At 45.5% G+C, this 23,886-nt stretch overlaps 1 protein-coding gene across 1 annotated transcript in view; it reads right to left on the reverse strand.

Moving 5' to 3' along the window:
• Positions 1-23,886, reverse strand: part of SLC6A19 (solute carrier family 6 member 19) — a 226,533-nt gene that overhangs the window by 90,264 nt on the left and 112,383 nt on the right. Inside the window, exon 5 of the mRNA XM_075586359.1 lies at positions 8,376-8,486. Within this exon, the coding sequence (XP_075442474.1) occupies positions 8,376-8,486 (111 nt within the window). The remainder of the gene's footprint in view (positions 1-8,375; positions 8,487-23,886) is intronic.

Raw genomic sequence — 23,886 nt, forward strand, 5'->3', positions numbered from 1 at the left:
CAAATAGGACTGGTTGCAGAAATCTGGGTCTCAAGGTGACCATTCTAGTAGTCAGAGGTCACAAGTGATGGCTGGGGATGGCCAAAGGGAGGGGGATATAGGCCCTGGAGATTTACCAGACCTGTACCTCCCTGACTATCGCCAGAAGCAAAGGGAAGACCCAGTCCTTGCTAGACAGTATGACAAGGTGGTGAAAATTGATGGACAGATTTTAGATGCACAGGGGGTGATAGTATTCCCCCAATTTGAACTTTCAAAGGATATCCTTTATAGGGTGAATAGGCAGACACAAACAGGGGAGGTCACCAGACAGATATTGGTTCCCAAGGCGTTTGTTAAATCTGTGTTCACTCTAGCCCATACTGTCCCTTGGGGTGGTCACCTGGGCAGGGATAAAACATTGGACCGTATTTCATCCCGATTCTATTGGCCAGGGATGCATAGTGATATTGCTAAGCTATGTGCAGCATGTCCGGAGTGCCAGCTAACTAGTCCAAAAGGACAAAAACCAGCCCCTTTGGTTCCTCTACCCTTGGTGTCAGTTCCCTTTGAGAGGATTGGGGTAGACTTGGTAGGACCTCTAGAACCTTCTGCGAAAGGACACAGGTTTATCCTTGTAATAGTGGACTATGCAACAAGGTATCCTGAGGCGTTCCCCCTGAGAACAGCAACGGCGAAGCAAGTAGCCAACAAGTTGTTGGAACTGTTCTCACGGGTTGGACTTCCCCAGGTTATGTTGACAGACCAAGGTACAAATTTCATGGCTAAACTGATGCAGGATGTCTTAAAGTTACTAGAGGTCAAGTCTGTTCGGACATCGGTCTACCATCCACAGACTGACGGATTGGTGGAAAGATTTAACCGAACTCTAAAAGGGATGCTGAGGAAATTTGTAGATTCAGAGAAGAGAGCCTGGGATGAACTTCTCCCTTTTCTGCTGTTTGCAGTGCGGGAAGTTCCCCAGGCCTCTACGGGATTCTCTCCATTTGAATTGCTCTATGGCCGCCAACCCCGTGGTGTCTTAGACCTTCTAAAGGAGTCCTGGGAGGAACAGCAGTCCCCTTCTAAGAATACCCTGCAATATGTACTAGACCTTAGGAAGCGCCTAGATGTGGTCGGCCATTTCGCCAGGGAGAATCTTAGAGCAGCCCAGGACAGTCAGGAGAGACATTACAATCAGAATACTTGCATGAGAGTGTTTCACCCAGGAGACCAGGTGATGTTATTATTACCCAGTTGCGAGAGTAAACTCCTGGCCAAATGGCAGGGCCCATTCAAAGTACTCCGCCGTACGGGTGATGTGGATTACACGATCGCTCAACCAGGTCCAGGAAGGGTAAATAAATTTACCATGTGAACTTGCCGAAACCCTGGAAAATGCAGCGGTCTCTATTCATCCACCCGGTGGAGGAGGAAACGGACTTGGGTCCTAAGACTCCATGGGAGAACATCGTGAGTGACGATAAAATCCCAATGGGTAAACAGTTGTCCTCTGAACAAAAAGGGGACTTGTTAGCAATAATTACAAAATTCCAGGATGTTTTTTCTGACTTACCAGGACAAACTAACTTAATTTCCCATGCAATCGAGACAGCACCTGGGGTAAAAGTACGTTCCCGTCCTTATAGGTTGCCTGAAAGTCGTAGGGCTCTGGTAGAGAAGGAGGTACAAGAAATGTTACACTTAGGAGTGATTGAGGAATCATGCAGTGAGTGATGTAGTCCACTAATTATGGTCCCTAAACCCGATGGGAAGGTAAGATTTTGTGTGGACCTCCGAAAGGTCAATGCGGTATCCAAGTTTGACGCATATCTGATGCCAAGGGTGGACGAATTATTTGACGCCCTTGGTAACGCGGAATATATATCCACACTGGACTTAACAAAAGGATACTGGCAAATACCCTTAGAGGAAAAGTCCAAATGCAAAACAGCCTTTGCCACTCCCATGGGTTTATACCAGTTTGTGACAATGTCATTTGGACTGCATGGAGCCCCAGCCACATTTCAGAGACTCATGGATAAGGTACTGTATAATGGATAAGACTTATGCCGCAGCCTACCTAGATGACATTGTCATTTATAGTAAACACTGGCGGGCCCATCTAAATAGGCTGAAAGCGGTCCTCAAATCTCTAAGAGAGGCAGGGCTCACAGCCAACCCTAAGAAATGTGCCTTGGGTAAAGCGGAAAACAAATATTTAGGGTATGCAGTGGGAGGTGGAAAAGTAAGGCCACTAGCCGACAAGGTAGCTGCCCTGAAAGAAGTTCCGACCCCCCAAACAAAAACGCAGGTACGCTCTCTACTGGGTTTAGCAGGGTACTACCGGCGGTTCATCCCCAACTATTCCGAAGTGGCAGCCCCTTTAACGGACCTCACAAAAAAGTGTGCCCCTACACAAGTGGTGTGGTCAAGGGAGTGTCAGAGAGCCTTTGAGGACATAAAAAGGTGTCTATCAGAGGGTCCCATCCTTAGAAGCCCAGACTTCAACAGACCTTTTATAGTGCAAACAGATGCATCAGAGATAGGGCTAGGGGCAGTGTTGTCACAACAGTTTGAGGGAGTTGAACATCCTATCCTTTTCCTGAGTAGGAAATTGTTCCCAAGGGAAAAAAACTACTCAGTGATTGAGAAAGAGTGCCTCGCTGTTAAATTGGCAATTGAGGCTTTGAGGCATTACCTGGCAGGAGTCCATTTTACTTTGGTGACGGATAATGCTCCACTGAAGTGGTTAAATAGCATGAAGGATTCCAATGCTAGATTGACTAGGTGGTATATGGCCCTCCAACCCTTCTCATTTGAGATTCAGCATAGGCCGGGAAAAGAGAACGCAAATGCTGACTTCTTTTCTAGAGAAGGGGTGGATGGTCGGGCTTCAGCCGTGCGTAGCCCCAGCCACACACTAACAGGGGAGGAATGTGACAGGATAAATAAAAGCCATCAGTTATATGCCTGAAAAACCTATGTCTAGTCTGCAGTGCAGCACTGACTAGGTTAACTTCAGCTGGGAACCTCAGGACAATTAGTTGGATCCCAGCTGCCTAATCAAGGTGTGTTAAAACCCAGGCTATAGACACATGGATCTTGGTTGTTGATGAGAGAGGAGTAAGCTGCTGCTAAAGAGATTTCCTGATACAAGGTCTGATAAACAAAGTAACTGAATTATAAACTGTCTGTCTCCTGCTTAGAAAAGGGATTGCTGCCTGAGTTACACACTGTCTGCTAAAGAGAAACTGTTTCATTTTGTTTTTTCTGAAGAAAAGCTATTTTTGTTTTTTGTGTTGTATATCTGTTAAGGCTAAATAAATAATCCTTGGCAAGAAACCTACGTGTGTAGTTGCATGTACCCTGCAACAGACCCACAAAGTGAACTCACTCAGTTTCTCCTGGAGTATCCAATCTCAGAATCTTCATAGGCGTGCAATCTCCCAGGTGATGGCAGGAACAAGTAGAAAAATAAAGCAGTGCACTGCCCAAAGTAACAGAAGGAGGCTCACGGTTTTTAGCAAAAAAAATAGATTTATTACATAAAAAGTGGACAAAAGGGTCCCCCCGAGGCCGCAGCAGGGGTCCACCAACTAGTTTCAGGCAACAATGATAAAGGGCATTTTTGCCTGAAACTAGTTGGTGGACCCCTGCTGCGGCCTAGGGGGGGCCCTTTAGTCCACTTTTTATGTAATAAATCTATTTTTTGTTGCTAAAAACCGTGAGCCTCCTTCTGTTACTTTGGGCAGTGCACTGCCTTATTTTTCTACGAGGAGCTAGAGAGGGTAAGAAGACAAGCCGGTTCGGTAAGGATATCTGAAATGCAAGAGGGAGCTGGGCATAGGATCCAAACAGCACGAGCCAAACGAAACTATGCAGAGCGAGGTTGCACAGGAACTACAGGGATAATAAAGAGCGGTGGACCAATCAGAGGAGAAGGCAGGGCAGAGGTGAGCTGAGGAGCCTCTTGTAATAGCACAGAGGGTGATGAGCTGTCTTGCTGCAGCTGGACGGCTGGGGGTTGTGAGCCAGGATCCTGAGTCGGGCGGTGGGTGGACCAGCCGCCGAGTGCAGTGAATAAATTAACTTGAGCGGTGCGCGCTCTGTAAGTGGATCAAGCGCTCGCTCAGTGGTAGTGATGGCGGCTTGTGAGAGAGCCGTAGGGGAACGGGGTGGTCGGTGTGAGGCCATGCCGCAATCTGTTGAGAGAAGCAGGAGCAGAGGAAACAGCGGCCAGTCGGACAGGTAGGGAAGGGAAGCACAGAGGGCGGCCTTTGCCCTAATTCCTCACACAGAGCAAGCGAAGGAAAAGACTGCCTTTTTTACCCCTGATGGTCTTTTCCAATACAAAGTGTTGCCGTTTGGTCTACATGAGGCTCCTGCCACCTTTCAAAGAATGATGGACAGAATATTAAGGCCACATACATTATATGCAGCTGCATATCTACATGATGTGGGAAAAAATACGGAAGATTGGAATCCCACCTAACAAAAGTACAAGCAGTGCTAAACTCAATTCGCTCTGCTGGGTTAACGGCTAACCTAAGTAAATATACGATTGGCCTAGAGGAAGCCAAATTTTTGGGATATTCCATTGGTAGAGGATTAGTGAAACCTCAAATAGAAGCCATACGGAATTGGCCCTTGCCAGTCACTAAGAAACCAGTGAGAACTTTCCTAGGCCTAATTGGATATTACCGAAGATTTATCTCTAACTTTGCTACCCTTGCATGTCCATTAACTGATTTGACAAAAGCAAAAGCTCCAGTAATGGTAAAATGGTCCCCAGAAACAGAACAAGCATTCAGGACACTGAAAGAAGCCATGTGTCCAAACAGTGTTGGTAACCCCTGATTTTTCAAAAGAATTTGTTTTGCAAACCAATGCGTATGAGGTAGGGCTTGATGCAGTCCTCTCACAAGAGAACCAGCATGAAGAACATCCTATTTTGTACCTAAGCAGAAAACTTTACCCACACGAAAGAAACTATTCCATAGTTGAAAAGAGTGTCTTGCTATAAAGTGGACAGTAGACACCCTTAAGTACTACCTGTTAGGCAGAAAATTCAGGCTGGTGACAGACCACGCACCCTTAACCTGGAGGAGTCAGAAAAGGGAAAAAAATAGCAGAGTGACTCGCTAGTTTCTTAGTCTGCAACCCTACAAGTTCTCAATAGAACACAGGGAAGGTAGTAAACAAGGAAATGCAGATGGCTTGTCAAGAATGCATTCTCTGGTGTGCATGGTCGCTCACCCCGCTAGGTCTGAGCTGGGGGGGAGGATGTGTGACGGATATAAGGGGATGGTAGAGGAGGATGTATTTTTTTGCCCCTCAATTATTGCAGGGTTTCTGCTATAATTAAGCCCCAGGGAGAGGGAGATGCAGTGTATAATTTTGGGTTGTTGCACTTCCTATTGGGTGTGTTTTGGGTCCCTGTGGTGAAGCACTTGGAGAGTAGGGTGGGCCAGTGCTCCACTCCACGTTTTGGAGATTTGCCAGGTAGAATCCAGACCAGGACTTTTAGCTCTTCCTGGTCTCACACAGCTGCAACTGCTAATGAAGAGGAGAAGCTGTTAAAATCTATCTGTGTGCAGAGCAATACAGACCAATTTGTTTTCAGAGAAGCTTGCACCAAGAGAGCTTTGTTTTGTGCTCAGTGGAGCAAGGACTTTTAAAAAAAAAAAAATGTATTCGTTTTATCTGCTGTAACATCTTAATGACAAAATAAACAGGTCAAATCTTTATTTTCACCTCTGTGTCAGAAGACTGTCTCCTCTACCTGGAAGGCTGTGTGAAAGTGGGGATCCCTGGACAAAAGGTACATAGCACAAGGGTACTTTTGTCACAATATATATATATATATATATATATATATATATAAAGAAAAAAGAAAAAAACAGGCGCACACCTAGTGCATTAAAGTATAACAATAAGTTTATGGAACATTAAAAACAGACAAATGCCCACTCACAAGAAAAACGGTATTAAAGTGCAGTTATGAGATTGGCCCTCATATGCCAGTGGTAGCGTCCGGATCAGCAGTAGTGTCTTTTCCTACATACACATGGCGCCGGCACGGCATGGTCTCCTTCACCGGAAATGACATCCACCCGATCTGGTGCCCCGCAAAAGGAAGCCCCGCCGGGAAACAGAGTCCTTTGTCCGCCTGCCTTTGGTCACCGCACCACCAGGGGAAACAAGGATGTATCCGCTCCTCTGTTTGGCTTAGCCGCTCCCAACTTGCATCAGTCTTTCTTGGTGGGAAAGTGCCTGCTCTGCATTAGCCACGCCCTACGCGTTTCGTCATGTGATATGACTTCATCAGGGAAACCCATTGATTGTGACCTCACGATATTTATAGCAAGGTGAATTTGCATACACAATTACAAAGTTAATTAGAACATTAATTGTATGTATTAACCCATTCCATGAATTCAAATTTTCATGTTGCAGCGGAAGGGTTATGAGGACACCACTGAGTTTGCGGAGAAATAGGTTATAGCTCATATTAATTATATATAAATATATGTTGATTTTGTATTTCAATTAATATAACTTTTAGGAAAGTATACAAATAAATATATAATTATATAGACTAATAGATATATTTAAATTCAAAAGTGAATTAGATGCATTCAATTAATATGTAAAAAAGGAAGTATCAAGAATTGGAGTAACTGATAACAATAAATGTTAACTACCCTATTAACCCTTAACAACATTAATCAGCAATACTTTGCTGCACACTAGATCCACCCGAGTAAGGTAACAACTATATACCTGTTGTGGGTCCATAACTAGTACATAATATCATAGATTACAACTGGAATCAGAGGTACAGCAAAAGTTGTTGTTTGGCAAGGACAGAAGAATAACCAACACGATGAATAAATAAGATGTGTACTACAAGTATATATGAATTGAAACTAATATATAAGTATGTGTTGGTAAGTATGTATGGTGATAGTGTGAATAAAGCTATGTATAAAGAAATTGCAGACCACGCACCCTTAACCTGGAGGAGTCAGAAAAGGGAAAAAAATAGCAGAGTGACTCGCTAGTTTCTTAGTCTGCAACCCTACAAGTTCTCAATAGAACACAGGGAAGGTAGTAAACAAGGAAATGCAGATGGCTTGTCAAGAATGCATTCTCTGGTGTGCATGGTCGCTCACCCCGCTAGGTCTGAGCTGGGGGGGAGGATGTGTGACGGATATAAGGGGATGGTAGAGGAGGATGTATTTTTTTGCCCCTCAATTATTGCAGGGTTTCTGCTATAATTAAGCCCCAGGGAGAGGGAGATGCAGTGTATAATTTTGGGTTGTTGCACTTCCTATTGGGTGTGTTTTGGGTCCCTGTGGTGAAGCACTTGGAGAGTAGGGTGGGCCAGTGCTCCACTCCACGTTTTGGAGATTTGCCAGGTAGAATCCAGACCAGGACTTTTAGCTCTTCCTGGTCTCACACAGCTGCAACTGCTAATGAAGAGGAGAAGCTGTTAAAATCTATCTGTGTGCAGAGCAATACAGACCAATTTGTTTTCAGAGAAGCTTGCACCAAGAGAGCTTTGTTTTGTGCTCAGTGGAGCAAGGACTTTTTAAAAAAAAAAATGTATTCGTTTTATCTGCTGTAACATCTTAATGACAAAATAAACAGGTCAAATCTTTATTTTCACCTCTGTGTCAGAAGACTGTCTCCTCTACCTGGAAGGCTGTGTGAAAGTGGGGATCCCTGGACAAAAGGTACATAGCACAAGGGTACTTTTGTCACAATATATATATATATATATATTTGTACATTGTAAACTTAAAAAAAGTCTGTCAAATATGTACTTTAATCAAATGGTTTCTCTGAAAATGTTATCCAAATGTCTTATTGCTTCATAATTACCATACTTATCAATATTGGTATACTGTAGAATATAGCTAATATTTTGAAGAATATTGACACACTACTACTATCTACTAAAGAGGCAGTAAAACAGAGGTGCCAAATGAATTCATTTTTTTTTATGTATTAACATTTTTTTTATGCGTTGCCAGGGCAAAAGTAGAGACACCCTTAAATACACCCATATTGAGGGAAGTAAATAAGTTTCTGCAGCTACTGTAGGAGCATTAGCTAACATAGGGTGAGCTAACGGTGAAGCAAGTGTATGAGGAGCACCTTCATAAATGCTGATGGACGCTGTCAAAGGGCAATCAAGGATTTTAAGACGCATTTCTAGGATTTTGCCCTTTCTTTAGTGAATATCCCACATTGAGTCAGGCCCTATGGATTCATAAAGTAAATCATTTTTCAGCTGTCTGCAGGTCCTCTTACAACTTTTAGTAATAATTAGTCTTTGGATCACTTTATTTGTTGGGATTTATAAGCAATAATGCCAAACAACTTACATCTGGGGTGAACAGAAATTTGATTCCACTGACTGAACCTTTCAACGTCAGGCCTCTGATCAAAAAAATGGTGAGCACCACATATGGAAGCGTGGATGTCACATAAACTGCCTGAAAGAAGAAAATAGTTTAATACATGAAAGATGTACACTATGGGGCTGATTCATAACACATTGATAAGTGGTTTTAGTGTGATAAATGCCTTTATAGCACGATACTGCCTGCTGTGCGATTCACAAAGCAGTGATAACAGTGCAGTATCGCACTTACTGTAAATGGCTTTTTATCAACAACAAAAACACTCAGTGATAAAAAAAAAGTAGTACGATAGACCAAAACATGGCAAACACTATGTTTTTTCCAGTAAGCACTATTCACAAAGCAGTGATGACTGATTCGTACTATAAAAGCTCATCATTTCTTTTCACTAGCTAAAGGCTGGCGCAAAAGAGATGGAGACATGCATTAAAGCATTTTTTTTCTTGCACAGCATTAATACAAGAGGCCGGCGGGGAGACTTAAAAAAAACATCGCCTTCACTTCTTCGTGAATTCCGCTTTTGGCTTCATGATTTGAAGCGTGATAAAAAATTGCATAGTCGTACGCAAAAGCACTGATTTTATCACTGCTTTGTGAATAGGCCCCTATGGGTCATATTAACTGAGCAGTCTTTTGAGAAAAGGCCCATTTTAGTGCTAGAACATGTCTTACTGTATTTCTTGCCATAAATTATGTTAAAATCCACAAATGCATGCTAGAAAGTTACTTGCAACCTGCTAATCTTGAGTACATGTTAATTACCTGTTTTGAACATGCTTTGAAGCAGCTGGTTTAGCTCACACTGTAGAGCAGATAGCAATGGTTGTGAGTTCTAATCCTGTTGGGTCTGACACCTGGGGCTATACACTAAGCAGTGATAAGTCGTTTTAAGAGCGCAAAGTGCTTTAAGAACGTGATATTGCGCTCAGTGCGATTCTCAGAGCAGTGATAATAATAATAATAATAATAATAGCATGTTTTTATATAGCACTGCTAGTTATACGTAGCGCTTTACAGAGGCATTTTGCAGGCACAGGTCCCTGCCCCGTGGAGCTTACAATCTATGTTTTTTGGTGCCTGAGGCACAGGGAGATAAAGTGACTTGCCAAGGTCACAAGGAGCCGACACCAGGAATTGAACCACGCTCCCCTGCTTCAAACTCTCAGTGCCAGTCAGTGTCTTTTACTCACTGAGCCACTCCCTCTCCCATGGACTTTGCGCTCTAAAACTGGCTTTTTTCAAGAAATTTTTCTAAGTCCCACAAGGCTCGTACGATCAGCTAAATGCGCAGATTTCTGCCAGTCTGCGCAATTCTCAAAGCTACGATAAGTGACCGTGCTTTAAAAATGTGCCGAAAAAAGCACACCAGCTCAAGGCAGGTGCAAAAGGAGCAGGACTTAGAAAACTTTCTTTGTTTACATTTTTGCAGGCACACCATCCATACAACAGGCTGGCGGGTGTCCCCGGCTGAGCAGTCCGGGGGTCAACATACATACAGGGACACTGACTGGTTGTATTGTATTGTAAGTTTGGATGTACACTGGCGACACACTTTATTTGAGCTCGGTTAGTCCCACGAATTCGGGTATACCCGGGTGTATTGAGGTTTGTGACTGTTTTCTGCCCGAGTACATTGGGTTATTTTCCAGGAAGGGATTGAAGCATTTTATTCCCGCTGGCTGCAATACTGCACAGTATATATATATATATATATATACTGCATTACAATTCATGAATTTATGCCATCTGGTAGACACGCGAAGCATTGCAGCCTATTAAATCCTAATCATTATCATTTAACAGATCAGCCGCCCGTCAGCCAGGCATGAACCCAGGCTGGGAAGGCAAACGCAACGGGGCTTGTCAGAGGTGAGGAGCGGCGCATTCCAGGTATCTGCCAGGTACATACTGGGTATTTGCTCGAATAAAGTGTGTCGGTGCAGTAATGTAATTGTTTTTTATGCTCATTTATTGCCCCTTTATGTAATGTATAATCTATATGACTAGACATACAGGGATAATAAATTATTGTTTTGCAAATGTTTATGTTCTTTTGATATTTTTAAAATGTCTTTTGCAGCTTTGGTTAGAAATTGGTGTGTGTAATGTAATTGTTACTTAATTACATGTAATTTTTGATGGTCTTTTCAATAGTTTATTTCAGGGCTTGCTTTTTAATATTGGCTTATTTTTGGTAGTTAGATTTTGTATGATGGTGGTTACTTGTAAATTGAAATTTTTTCACAATGATTTGGTTTTAGGAATTGAATAGTGAATTGTGTAATTGTTTTTGATTGGATTATAATAGATTTTTGATTAGATTAAATGAATGATGGTAAAAAAAAATATGTTTACTTGCTGAGTTTTTATTTGATTGTTTGGATGGCATTGTATCTTGTTGGTAATTGTTTATTTTATGTGGAACATTGATTTGGCATAGTGTTACATGATACACAAATTATTTGCATCATGTACACACTAAAATGCAATAGTTTGATTGCCATTTGTTATATATGTATTTGTCTAGGTTCTGTTTTGTTGGGAGATGAGCTATAATTTATTTTGCAATGTGCTGCTGGTTTAATTTTATGATGCAATGTGCTGATTTTGAGATTCAGATTTCATGTTTTTATCTATGCATGTTTGTGTAATCCTTAACCATTTATTTGTATATTGGTGTTTTATATATATATATATATATATATATATATATATATATATATATATATATATATATATATATATATATATATATATATATATATATATATTACAACAAGACAAACTGCCTGCAAATAATGAGTACTTAAATTAGTAATATAATAACCACTAACGGTGCTAGGGACTAGAAGTAATATAACAACGAAAAAAAAAAGAAAAGCGTCCAAACTCAGCACTCAAGTATACTCAGAACAAATATCAAAGAAAATTATGATTTATTAAACAGCACAAATAATCAAACATAAAATACAAAAAATATTTAAGCAAACCCTGACATCCTCCTATGATAGAATATGTATCAGACAGGGGAAATCCCCTATGAAGATACTGATGGACCCCTAATACCCAAGGCAGGAGAAAAAAACCTATAAGCACAAAATATATGTAGAACAAGGGGTTAACAATAACCCCTTGAACCTACAAGGCTGGCCTCACCCCTAGATCATAGAAAACCAAACATCAAGCATAGATAACACGTGCACCAAATTGCCTAATACATGCTGATGTCAAATACATATGTTATATACATACACCGTAAATGCAGTTGGTATAATCAAGGCAAACCAGGCACAGTACCAAAAATAGACTGTTAGTATGGGATCAACAATGGTTAACAGTTCACATCAGTTACCATAGTCCATGAGACCATCCATGCCACACTGTCATAGTAAAATGTCCAAAGGGTAAAGATCTTCCAATTTAGGGGTCCATCCGCAGGGGAGTCAGGGAAAAATAATAAGAAGAAATATACAAGGGTCCCTACAAATCCGTCTAACTCAGAATCTAGATTCATTACCTCAGATCTGGAGTCATCTGAAGGTGAACAGAGTGGGGGAGATGCAAGGGAGCAGATGAACTCTGCATCCTCTTTTTTAGGCGTTGCCCATCTGGACTCCATAGACGTAAGACTAGGAGAGGCCAGAGTTCTAAGAGATTGTCAGCAACGGCCAACAGACGTTATGAAGAAACAGCAACCAAGGAACAAGAACAGATAGAGCAGCTACATATCATTAATCTATCGGATGTGATTCTAACATCTGACCAGAAGTTTTTGTTGAGGTTTGGGCTTTCTTTTTCGCCCACCTTTTCAATGGACACATTCGATTGGGTTAAAGACTTGAATCTGTTCTGCAGAAAACTTCTTTTACATAAATTTTATGCCAAGCAAAACAGAGGCACCGATGATATTACATCAGACTCAATGTTGGTATTTAATACACAGGAGCTGTCTCTCATTAGGGATTTAGAGTCTAATTTTGGGGAAGAGGTGGGTGTGCCCTCTGATGTTGTGTCCTCCACCTTGTTTCCCAGGATCACTGCTAAATTTGTGTTTTGTCCCCCACTCCAGACTTTGTCCTGTGTGGACATGTTTGTTGAACTTGTGACTCGTGACTTCTCTTCCCTTCCAAAGCTGGAGGGACCAGGGAATTTGACTCAGGGACAGATCCGGGCGATTGGTGAGCTTCAAAAACTTGCGGATGTGGAGATCAAGCCTTCCGACAAAGGCGACAACATTGTCATCTGGCCTAAAAACCTGTATGAGAGGGAGGCTTTACGCCAACTGAAGGATGCAGGCTGTTATAGGCCTCTCCCTGGTGATCCTACCGGAAAGTTTAAAAATCAGTTGGATGCCCTTATTAGGGAGGCAGTATCCCAGGGAACTATTACAGCTAAACAAGTCTGGGTTTGGTTTCCAAATTCCCTATAGTGACCATCTTTTACATGCTCCCCAAGGTCCATAAGGATGCCTCTCATCCTCCCAGTCGCCCCATAGTGTCTGGCATGGGGGGGACTATGTGAGCCCATTTGCCGTTTCCTAGACTTTTTTCTCAGACCATTTGTTGAGACTCTGCCCTCATACCTGAGGGACACGGTGGACGTGCTCCTCATGTTGGACCATGCTTCACTGGACAGGAATACAGTTCTGGCAACGTGTGATGTAGAATCACTTTATACCAACATCCATCAGGGTGATGGATTACGTGCGGCGCGGTATTTTCTGTCCAGTGGTACTCTTGGGCCTGATCTGGTTGATTTCGTATTAGAATTATTGGAATTCGTACTTACGCACAATTATTTTGTGTTTAAGTGCCAGTTCTACCTCCAGGTCAGAGGAACGGCAATGGGTGCTACATGTGCACCCTCCTATGCTAGTCTCTTTTTGGGGTACTGGGAAAGACAGGTTTTCTTTCAAGAGGACACTACCTTGGGGAGTAAAGGTGTGGTACTGTGGTTGAGATTTTTCGATGACATCCTCATCTTCTGGGACGGTTCGCCCCGGGAGTTGGGGTTTTTTGTTGATGGTCTCAACCATAATATATATAATATCAAGCTCACCAGCTCCTGGAGTCTTGAGTCGGTTGTTTTCCTTGATCTCAAGATTGGGGTTGGTGAAGACGGTCTCGTTTATACTGATATCCATCGTAAGGAGACCGCCACCATCTCCATTCTTAATGCACGCAGCTGTCATCCACGCCACCAAATTAGGGGTTACCGGTGGGTGAATTTGTGAGATTGAAACGTAATTGTTCCTTACAGAACACCTACCGGTGCCGGGCTGAAGAGATGACAACCCGTTTCCAACAGCGTGGTTACAGTAGTACTGTGATTGGAAGGGGAAGGAAGAACATTAGTGTGCTGGACAAGATTCTCAGGTTTGTGGCCACGTATGATAAAAACTGGAGTGGGTACAGGAACATATTACGAAAACACTGGCATTTGTTACAAACAGACCAGGATCTTAAGGTGGTCCTGGGTAAGAAGGTTAATTTGGTTAGCAGGCGTGCTCCTAACCTCAGGGACAAACTAGTGCAGAGTCACTATTATGTGGGGGGGGCCACTAATTTTCTATCAAAAACAATACATCGTGGCTTCGTGTCCTGTAAGTCCTGCTCAGCTTGCCAATTTATGACTAACACACTGGAATTCTTTGACTTCAATCGGACTAAGAAATACATAATTCGCCCTAGTCTGTCATGTAGATCTAAAGGTTTTATTTATTATCTCACTTGTAGTTGCCCTAGGATCTACATAGGCATGACTACACTGGAGCTTCGCTTCCGTGTATTGGAGCATGTTCGGAGTATCAAAAATTGTGAGCAGGACTTACTCAAAGGCAGGAAGCTCACGACGGTGGCTAAACATTTTAGAACAAATCACAACTCTGATCCTGGTCTACTTCAGGCTTTTGCTATAGATCAGGTGATGTTGGGTATTCGGGGGGGTGATATGGAGAGGGCTCTCCTGCAGGGGGCCTGAATGAATACAGAGGGTACGCTATGTTTTTGTAGGTGTATGATCTTTTCCCTGTGTCTGTTATGTTTCATCATTCACTCATTTTTCCCTCCTCTTTTAATTTCAATTCTATTACCATCCCCCCTACATATCCTCTTTTTCTTCGTTATACATCTTTTTACTCTTTCCCTTTTCCTATAGTGGCGGCCGCTTTCATTCTCCTGCGGCCGCCACTGCAATGTGCGGGCAGACGCTGCCGATTTTTTTTTCTCCAACGCGTGCTGCGCGTCACTGGTGCGTGGTCATGCGTGCCAGGGTGTGTGCGCGCATGGTGCGCGTGCCAGGGTTTCCCGAAGGTGGTTGAAGGGGTGACGGGGTAAGGGGGGGATGCGTGTGTGCGGCCCCCGGACCCGGAGAAGCAGAGGCGGAGCAGCAAGGGGGTCGTGAGGGGCGGGAAGGATGCAGGGAAGATGCGGCTGGCGCGCAGCCAAGTTCGGCGCCAGCCGAAAAAAGCCACGGGAAGACACGGGTAAATCTTAGAATGAAGCTGGCCGCAGCAGTATGGGATACTGTTCTTATGTTATGTTTCCGTGGGCTGTATACTAGAGGCTATCTCTAGGTACATTATCTTCTTTCAAATCACCATTTTATTTAGTTTCCAAATTGAGTTTGTGCAATCTATATATTTTTTAGTATAATTCTTGCTGAGATATATATGTAGATTAAAAAGATTCTTTCACAGTGATCCCTCTAATGAGGACAGTGGGAGCAGATTTGAATATCATACATTATTGTGAGCTGTGGAGAGCGGCTATGAGCTACGAATCTACCTCTGGATACATTGCTGCAGAGACATTTGCTCCAAGGGACCTGTGTAAAGATACACTTTTTTTTTTTTTCTTTCAACTTTGTCTTATACATTGCGGGCTTACTGCTGCGGCCAGCTTCAACCTAACAAATGCCCGTAATTCTCCTGTAATTTTCCCGTAATTGGCCGCGCGCATCTTCCCCTCCCCTCTGCCGCCTCTGCCCACCTCTGCTTTGCGCAGCGCTTCCCCTTACGCTGCTTACCTTTCACCCTTCGGGGATGCCGGGGAACTCAGGGATACCGGGGGAACACTCGGGGATGCCAGGGGAACTCAGGGATGCCTGCCACGTGTGACCGGCACCACGGTGATGCGCAGCATGCGCCGGAAACCAGCCGCGTCTGCCCGAACATTGTCCTCACATTGCGGTGGCAGCCGCTGTAGGGGAAGTAACTAATGACTAGGCAGAACTCATTCCGGTGTGCTTTTTGAGCCACCCAGGCACTCTTCCACCTCTGCACAGCTGCAGGCTGGATGGCATTATAATCAGTGTGCTATTTAAATCCTTGGTAGCATGCATTACTTTAATCCCCCTGATGAAGCGAGGGTGAAACACGTGTTGGGGCGCCTGCGAATGGACCCCTCAATTGGAAGATCTTTACCCTTTGGACATTTTACTATCACAGTGTGGCATGGATGGTCTCATAGACTATGGTAACTGATGTGAACTGTTAACCATTGTTGATCCCATACTAACTGTCTATTTTTGGTACTGTGCCTGGTTTGCCTTGATTATACCACTGCATTTACGGTGTATGTATATAACATATGTATTTGACATCAGCATGTATTAGGCAATTTGGTGGACGTGTTATCTATGCTTGCTGTGTGATTTTCAATGAACTAGGGGTGAGGCCGGCCTTGTAGGTTCAAGGGGTTATTGTCAACCCCTTGTTCTACATATATTTTGTGCTTATAGGCTTTTTTCCCTTGCCTTGGGTATTAGGGGTCCATCAGTATCTTCATAGGGGATTTTCCCTGTCTGATACATATTCTATCATAGGAGGATGTCAGGGTTTGTTTTAATATTTTTTGTATTTTATGTTTGATTATTTGTGCTGTTTAATAAATCATAATTTTCTTTGATATTTGTTCTGAGTATACTTGAGTGCTGAGTTGGGACGCTTTTTTTTTCGTTGTTATATATATATATACCCACTGTACAAATGAATGTGTGAAGGGTTGGTATCGGGGCAGGGTGGGTTAACCCCTTAATTACTTTCGCAGTTATTAACCGCTAAGGTGATTAAGGGGTTAACTGTCATTTGAACATATTTGCTATGTATTTTTTTGCCAACGGAGCCAATTTGATGACCGGATACCCATCACATTGCCAGGGGGTAAGTAGAACTCTATTTATTTACTTTAATTATGCTGTTTTATGTGTTTAATAATGAGCAAATAATTTATTTTCCATATCTGGATTATAGTTATTTTGCACATTATTGTACTGTATGTATTGGGGGGGGGGTGGGGGGGGGGGTATTTATTTATTTAAATGTATAGGACAGGTTTATTTTTTTTACATACATGGTTGGTTCCTTAGGTCTGCGGGGACCTCTGGAGACCACCTGAGGACTCCCCGGACATCCACGGGTACCAGGCTTTGGACCCATGGGGGACACCTGCAGGGAAGAACCGGGGGCCCCACAGCTGTGGGGGAATTGGGAACCTGTAGGGACCACCCTAGGGCCCAATACCCCCTGTGGGAACCAACCAAGGACCCTTAGACACCTATGGAGCTTACCCAGGGACACCCAGAAACCTGTGGGCCCACCCGTGGAAACCCCATTTGTGGCCCACGGTGACCCGCGGGGACCTCCTAGATGCCCACAGTGCCTGGCGGGGACCACCCATAGGCCTCCAAACCCTGGAGTACTGGTACACTGTGGGCCCTGTGGACACCCGCCAGGACCACCGGGGACTCCCGTGGGCCTGGGGTATTAACCCTGTATGTAAAAGAATAAATCATGTATTTATGGGGGGCACAGGGGGTCGGTGGGATATGTATTGTTTATTAAATATAGTGATGCTTATTGTGGGTAGCAAGGGTGGTGGAAGGGGGTATTGTTCCCAAGCCAGGGTGGGTAGGCCATCTGGTGCGTAGTGGGTGAGGGTGGTTAGGCCTCATGGGGTGGGTAGCAGGAGAGGGTGTTTAGGCCTCCCGAGTGGTGGGTGAGGGTGGGTTAACCCCTTAATGACTATAGCGGTTAATGACCGCTAAGGGGTTAGGGGACATTACATTGGCTCTTTTTATTCTTGTGGATATTTTGTAGCACCTGAGGGGGACATGGGCAGGATGAGGATGAAGACGGCCTTCATCGTGGGTGCCTGGAAATGGTAAGTGCAATATGTATTTACTGTATTTATTGTGATTCATGTCTTTTAAATGTATTTACTGTATTTATTGTGATTCATGTATTTACTGTATTTATTGTGATTCATGTCCATATGCGGATAATAGTAATTTTGCCCATTACTGTATTGTATGTGTTAGGGGCGGTGCGATGTGTGTTGTATATTGCAATGTTTATTGGGGGCAATTGTTCTCAATAAACATGCTATTGTGCCTAAACCCCTTCATTGCCTTAGCGGATAGCCGCTAAGTTAATGAAGCTGCTTTAATGTATTTTTATTAATAGTGTGTGGGAGCAGGGGGTCTCCTGAGCTGAACCGCATTGATTTTTGGCTCAGGGACCCCCTGCTTCCTGAGTTACAAGCCCCGGTATTGGGCATCGGTGCCAGTGTCGCCGCCATCTTTAAAGCGTCACGTCGCGTCTTAGACGCAATAAAGATGCAGCAACACTGGCATCCGATGCCCCATACCGGGGCCTGTAACTCAGGAAGCAGGGGGTCTCTGAGCCAGAAATCAATGCGGTTCAGCTCAGGGGACCCCCTGCTCACGCACACTATTATTAAAATTTACATAATGCAGCTTCATTACCATAGCGGCTATCCGCTACAGTAATATGATTGTTTATTGTTGTGTGTGTTTTGACAGTAGTGTACATGTGTAGGGGGTCTCCTGAGCTGAACCGCATTGGTTTCAGCCTCTGGGATCCCATACTTCAGGAGATACAGGCCCCGTTATGGGGTGCCGGTAACCCCTGCAGAATTTAAATGTCCCGGTCAGTGCAGGGGATACCGGCACCCCATAACGGGGCCTGTATCTCCTGAAGTAAGGGAATCCCCGAGGCTGAAACCAATGCGGTTCAGCTCAGGAGACCCTCTGCTCACGTACACTATTATGAAAATGTATATTCTTAATGCACGATCGCCTGTAACAGCCGTGCATGGAGATGCAGAATCTCCATGCAAATGTTACAGGAGCTTTTTTTTTCTATCAGATATCGCACGTGAACTTTAAGTGCGATAGCAGGGGGGGGGGGGGAGGGAAGCATGCACGATCTGGCAGATTTGAGCACGGCCGATCCCGAATGCGTTGAACTCCTTAGTGAATCGCGCCTCCGGCTTCACCTTTTAGCGGACGCAAAAAATTTTTTCACGCAAGCGCAAAAGCTCACCGCTTAGTGCATAGCCCCCTATGTTTTGTCAATTCAGTATAGTTCTTATGGACCGCATTTTAGGAAGTGTGGGATGTAACTCGTTTAAATTTACTTTCATTGTCCATTAGCATATCTTCCAGGGTACCTCAGGTGTGCTCCTATTTTAGCACAGACGTCTCTTCCTAATTTATTTCGAGGGAGGTTAGAGGGGATATATATATATATATATATATCTAATACTGAGTTAAGTTATGGTGAGTAAAAAAAGTGACAAAAACCCTCCATAGGAAAGCAAATATGCAAATACAACTGTATGCTCATCTGCATGTCTTAGGCAGGTCTGCAACCCCGCCTTTCCCCATTATCACCCAGCATACAGCACTTCCACTGCAGCAAGGGATTCTGGGAAATGACATGCAAATGAGCACACAGTGTCACTTTTTGCCTCAAAAACCATTTTTAACATGGTTCCCTATAGGCTTAAGCTTGCTGCATGGTCACAGCTTTGAGCACAGCCAGGGTTAAGGTGCATACCCAGAAAACCATATAAATCACTGGGAAGTGATTGAGAGCAACAAAAATATCATGTTGATGAGGCATGTAATCAGCTTCTCACTAATGAGACCGGCCGGTCTAGTACAAATGCTATAAAGATATAGATATATATATATATATATATATATATATATATATATATATATATATATATATATATATATATATATATATATATATATATATCTATATCTTTATAGCATTTGTACTAGACCGGCGGTCTCATTGGTGAGAAGCTGATTACATGCCTCATCAACATAATATTTTTGTTGCTCTCAATCACTTCCCAGTGTATTAGCTAGTGGTTTGATTACAATTAGGGTACAATTCTGACTATACATTTACCTTGGAGGTACTAGAGAAAGTTTTGAGCATGTTTTATGTGACGTGTTTATGAATACATTTATATCTTTTTTTTGTACACCTGAGTGCTCTTTGTGGGATTCTTTCTTTCTTTGTTGGTTCATATATATATATATATATATATATATATATATATATATATATATATATATATATATATATATATATATATACATACATACATACATATACATATACACAGTGTTCGACAAATCATCCAAAAATCTACTCGCCCAACCAAAAAATCTACTCGCCACCTAGTCCCTCCCCCAACCCCGCCCCTAGTCCCACCCCCAACCCCGCCCCTAGTCCCGCCCCAACCCCGCTTTAAAATAAAATATGTAAATAAAATACATTTAATATATTCCTAGTCAGAACAACATTCGTTTTTGACATAAATGTATTTATTGTATTACATTATACTACAATTAATCCTTGTTACGTGTGTGTGTGTGTGTGTGTAAATGTCGGATTTAGAAATAAAAGCCAGGTTTGAATTACTAGTTTCCTGAACCCCTTAACCAGTGTCTGGACGTCCCCGCTTCACAATATCTAAAGCAGCAATCCCGCCTGGGATCTTACCTGTTCCGCAGTCCCTCAATGTCCAGGTACCCTCATTCCGGCAATGTTATACATTGGAGGGAGGTGTTCCCTACCTGTCTTCTGGGTTAGGGGGGTTCCGATGTCTTACATGTGAAGCGAGTCAGATCTGGAAGAAAGCAGTATAGGTTATTTCGGTGTAGTATAGGGCAGTTAAGATATATAGTGTAAATAAGAGATCCAGATCCAGAGAGAGAGAGAGAGAGAGTGCGGGGGAGAGAGAGAGAGAGTCCGGGGAGAGAGAGAGTCCGGGGAGAGAGAGAGAGAGTGCGGGGAGAGAGAGAGTGCGGGGGAGAGAGAGAGTGCGGGGGAGAGAGAGAGAGAGTGCGGGGGAGAGAGAGAGTGCGGGGAGAGAGAGAGAGAGTGCGGGGAGAGAGAGAGAGAGTGCGGGGGAGAGAGAGAGTGTGGGGGAGAGAGAGAGAGTGTGGGGGAGAGAGAGAGAGTGTGGGGAGAGAGAGAGAGAGAGTGTGGGGAGAGAGAGAGAGAGTGTGGGGGAGAGAGAGAGAGTGTGGGGGAGAGAGAGAGAGTGTGGGGGAGAGAGAGAGAGTGTGGGGGAGAGAGAGCGAGTGTGGGGAGAGAGAGCGAGTGTGGGGGAGAGAGAGCGAGTGTGGGGGAGAGAGAGCGAGTGTGGGGGAGAGAGAGCGAGTGGGGGAGAGAGAGCGAGTGTGGGGGAGAGAGCGAGTGTGGGGGAGAGAGAGAGAGTGTGGGGGAGAGAGAGAGTGTGGGGAGAGAGAGAGTGTGGGGGAGAGAGAGAGTGTGGGGGAGAGAGGAGTGTGGGGGAGAGAGAGAGTGTGGGGGAGAGAGAGAGAGTGTGGGGGAGAGAGAGAGAGAGAGAGTGTGGGGGAGAGAGAGAGAGAGTGTGGGGGAGAGAGAGAGAGAGTGGGGGAGAGAGAGAGAGTGTGGGGAGAGAGAGAGAGTGTGGGAGAGAGAGCGAGTGGGGGAGAGAGAGGAGTGTGTGGGAGAGAGAGGAGTGTGGGGGAGAGAGAGAGTGTGGGGGAGAGAGAGAGTAGTGTGGGGGAGAGAGAGAGTGTGGGGATGAGAGAGAGTGTGGGGAGAGAGAGAGTGTGGGGGAGAGAGAGAGAGTGTGGGGGAGAGAGAGAGGTGTGGGGGAGAGAGAGAGTGTGGGGAAGAGAGAGAGTGTGGGGGAGAGAGAGAGTGTGGGGGAGAGAGAGAGAGAGTGCGGGGGAGAGAGAGAGGTGGGGAGAGAGAGAGTGTGGGGGAGAGAGAGAGAGTGTGGGGGAGAGAGAGAGAGAGTGGTGTGGAGAGAGAGAGAGTGTGGGGGAGAGAGAGCGAGTGTGGGGAGAGAGAGCGAGTGTGGGAGAGAGAGAGTGTGGGGAGAGAGAGAGAGTGTGGGGGAGAGAGAGAGAGTGTGGGGGAGAGAGAGAGAGTGTGGGGGAGAGAGAGAGTGTGGGGAGAGAGAGAGTGTGGGAGAGAGAGAGTGTGGGGAGAGAGAGAGAGTGTGGGGGAGAGAGAGAGTGTGGGGGAGAGGAGAGAGTGTGGGGAGAGAGAGAGTGTGGGGAGAGAGAGAGTGTGGGAGAGAGAGTGTGGGGGAGAGAGAGAGTGTGGGGGAGAGAGAGAGTGTGTGGGGAGAGAGAGTGTGTGGGGAGAGAGAGAGAGTGTGGGGGAGAGAGAGAGTGTGGGGAGAGAGAGAGTGTGTGGGGGAGAGAGAGAGAGAGTGTGTGGGGGAGAGAGAGAGTGTGTGGGGGAGAGAGAGAGTGTGTGGGGGAGAGAGAGAGTGTGTGGGGGAGAGAGAGAGAGTGTGGGGGAGAGAGAAGAGTGTGTGGGGGAGAGAGAGAGTGTGTGGGGGAGAGAGGAGAGTGTGTGGGGGAGAGAGAGAGTGTGTGGGGGAGAGAGAGAGTGTGTGGGGGAGAGAGAGAGTGTGTGGGGGAGAGAGAGAGAGTGTGTGGGGAGAGAGAGAGTGTGTGGGGGAGAGAGAGAGTGTGTGGGGGAGAGAGAGAGTGTGTGGGGGAGAGAGAGAGTGTGTGGGGAGAGAGAGAGAGTGTGTGGGGAGAGAGAGAGAGTGTGTGGGGAGAGAGAGAGGGGAGAGAGAGTGTGTGGGGGAGAGAGAGAGTGTGTGGGGGAGAGAGAGAGTGTGTGTGGGAGAGAGAGAGAGAGTGTGGGGGAGAGAGAGAGTGTTGTGGGGGAGAGAGAGAGTGTGGGGAGAGAGAGAGTGTAGTGGGGGAGAGCGAGAGTGTGTGGGGAGAGAGAGAGTGTTGGGGGAGAGAGAGAGTGTGTGGGGAGAGAGAGAGTGTGTGGGAGAGACGAGAGATGTGTGGGGAGAGAGAGAGAGTGTGTGGGGGAGAGAAGAGATAGTGTGGGGAGAGAGAGAGAGTTAGTGGGGGAGAGAGAGAGAGTGTGTGGGGAGAGAGAGAGTGTGTGGGGAGAGAGAGAGTGTGGGGAGAGAGAGAGAGTGTGGGGGAGAGAGAGTGGGAGAGAGAGAGTGTGTGGGAGAGAGCGAGTGTGTGGGGGAGAGAGAGAGAGTGTGGGGGAGAGAGGAGAGAGAGTGTGGGGGAGAGAGAGAGAGTGTGGGGAGAGAGAGAGAGTGTGGGGGAGAAGAGAGAGCGTGTGGGGGAGAGAAGAGAGCTTAGTGGGGGAGAGAGAGAGTGTGGGGGAGAGAGAGAGAGTGTGGGGGAGAGAGAGTGGGGAGAGAGAGAGAGTGTGGGGGAGAGAGAGAGAGAGTGGGGAGAGAGAGAGAGAGAGAGGTGGGAGAGAGAGAGAGTGTGGGGAGAGAGAGAGAGTGTGGGGGAGAGAGAGAGAGTGTGGGGAGAGAAGAGAGAGAGAGTGTGGGGAGAGAGAGAGAGTGAGGGGGAGAGAGAGAGAGAGTGTGGTGAGGAGAGAGAGAGAGAGTGTGGGGAGAGAGAGAGAGAGTGTGGGGCGAGAGAGAGAGAGTGTGGGGTAGAGAGAGAGAGAGTGTGGGGAGAGAGAGAGAGTGTGGGGGAGAGAGAGAGAGCTGTGGGGAGAGAGAGAGAGAGTGTGGGGGAGAGAGAGAGAGAGAGTGTGGGGAGAGAGAGAGAGAGTGAGGGAGAGAGAGAGAGAGTGTGGGGAGAGAGAGAGAGAGAGTGTGGGGAGAGAGAGAGAGAGAGAGGGGGAGAGAGAGAGGAGAGAGAGTGAGGGAGAGAGAGAGAGAGTGTGGGGAGAAGAGAGAGAGTGAGGGGGAGAGAGAGAGAGAGTGTGGGAGAGAAGAGAGAGAGAGAGATAGTGTGGAGAGAGAGAGAGAGAGTGTGGGGAGAGAGAGAGAGAAGTGTGGGGAGAGAGAGAGAGAGTGGGGGAGAGAGAGAGAGAGTGAGTGGGGGAGGAGAGAGAGAGTGTGGGGAGAGAGAGAGAGAGTGTGGGGGAGAGAGAGAGAGAGTGTGGGGAGAGAGAGAGAGAGAGTGTGGGGAGAGAGAGAGAGTGTGGGGGAGAGATGAGAGAGAGAGTGAGGGAGAGAGAGAGAGAGAGTGTGGGGGAGCGAGAGAGAGAGTGTGGGGGAGAGAGAGAGAGTGTGGGGGAGAGAGAGAGAGAGTGAGGGGGGAGAGAGAGAGAGCGTGTGGGGAGAGAGAGAGAGATAGTGGGGGAGAGAGAGAGAGAGTGTGGGGAGAGAGAGAGAGCGAGTGGGTGGAGAGAGAGAGAGTGTGGTAGGAGAGAGAG

This window comes from Ascaphus truei, chromosome 2 (genome assembly GCF_040206685.1).
Source record: "Ascaphus truei isolate aAscTru1 chromosome 2, aAscTru1.hap1, whole genome shotgun sequence".
Classification (NCBI taxonomy): domain Eukaryota; kingdom Metazoa; phylum Chordata; class Amphibia; order Anura; family Ascaphidae; genus Ascaphus; species Ascaphus truei.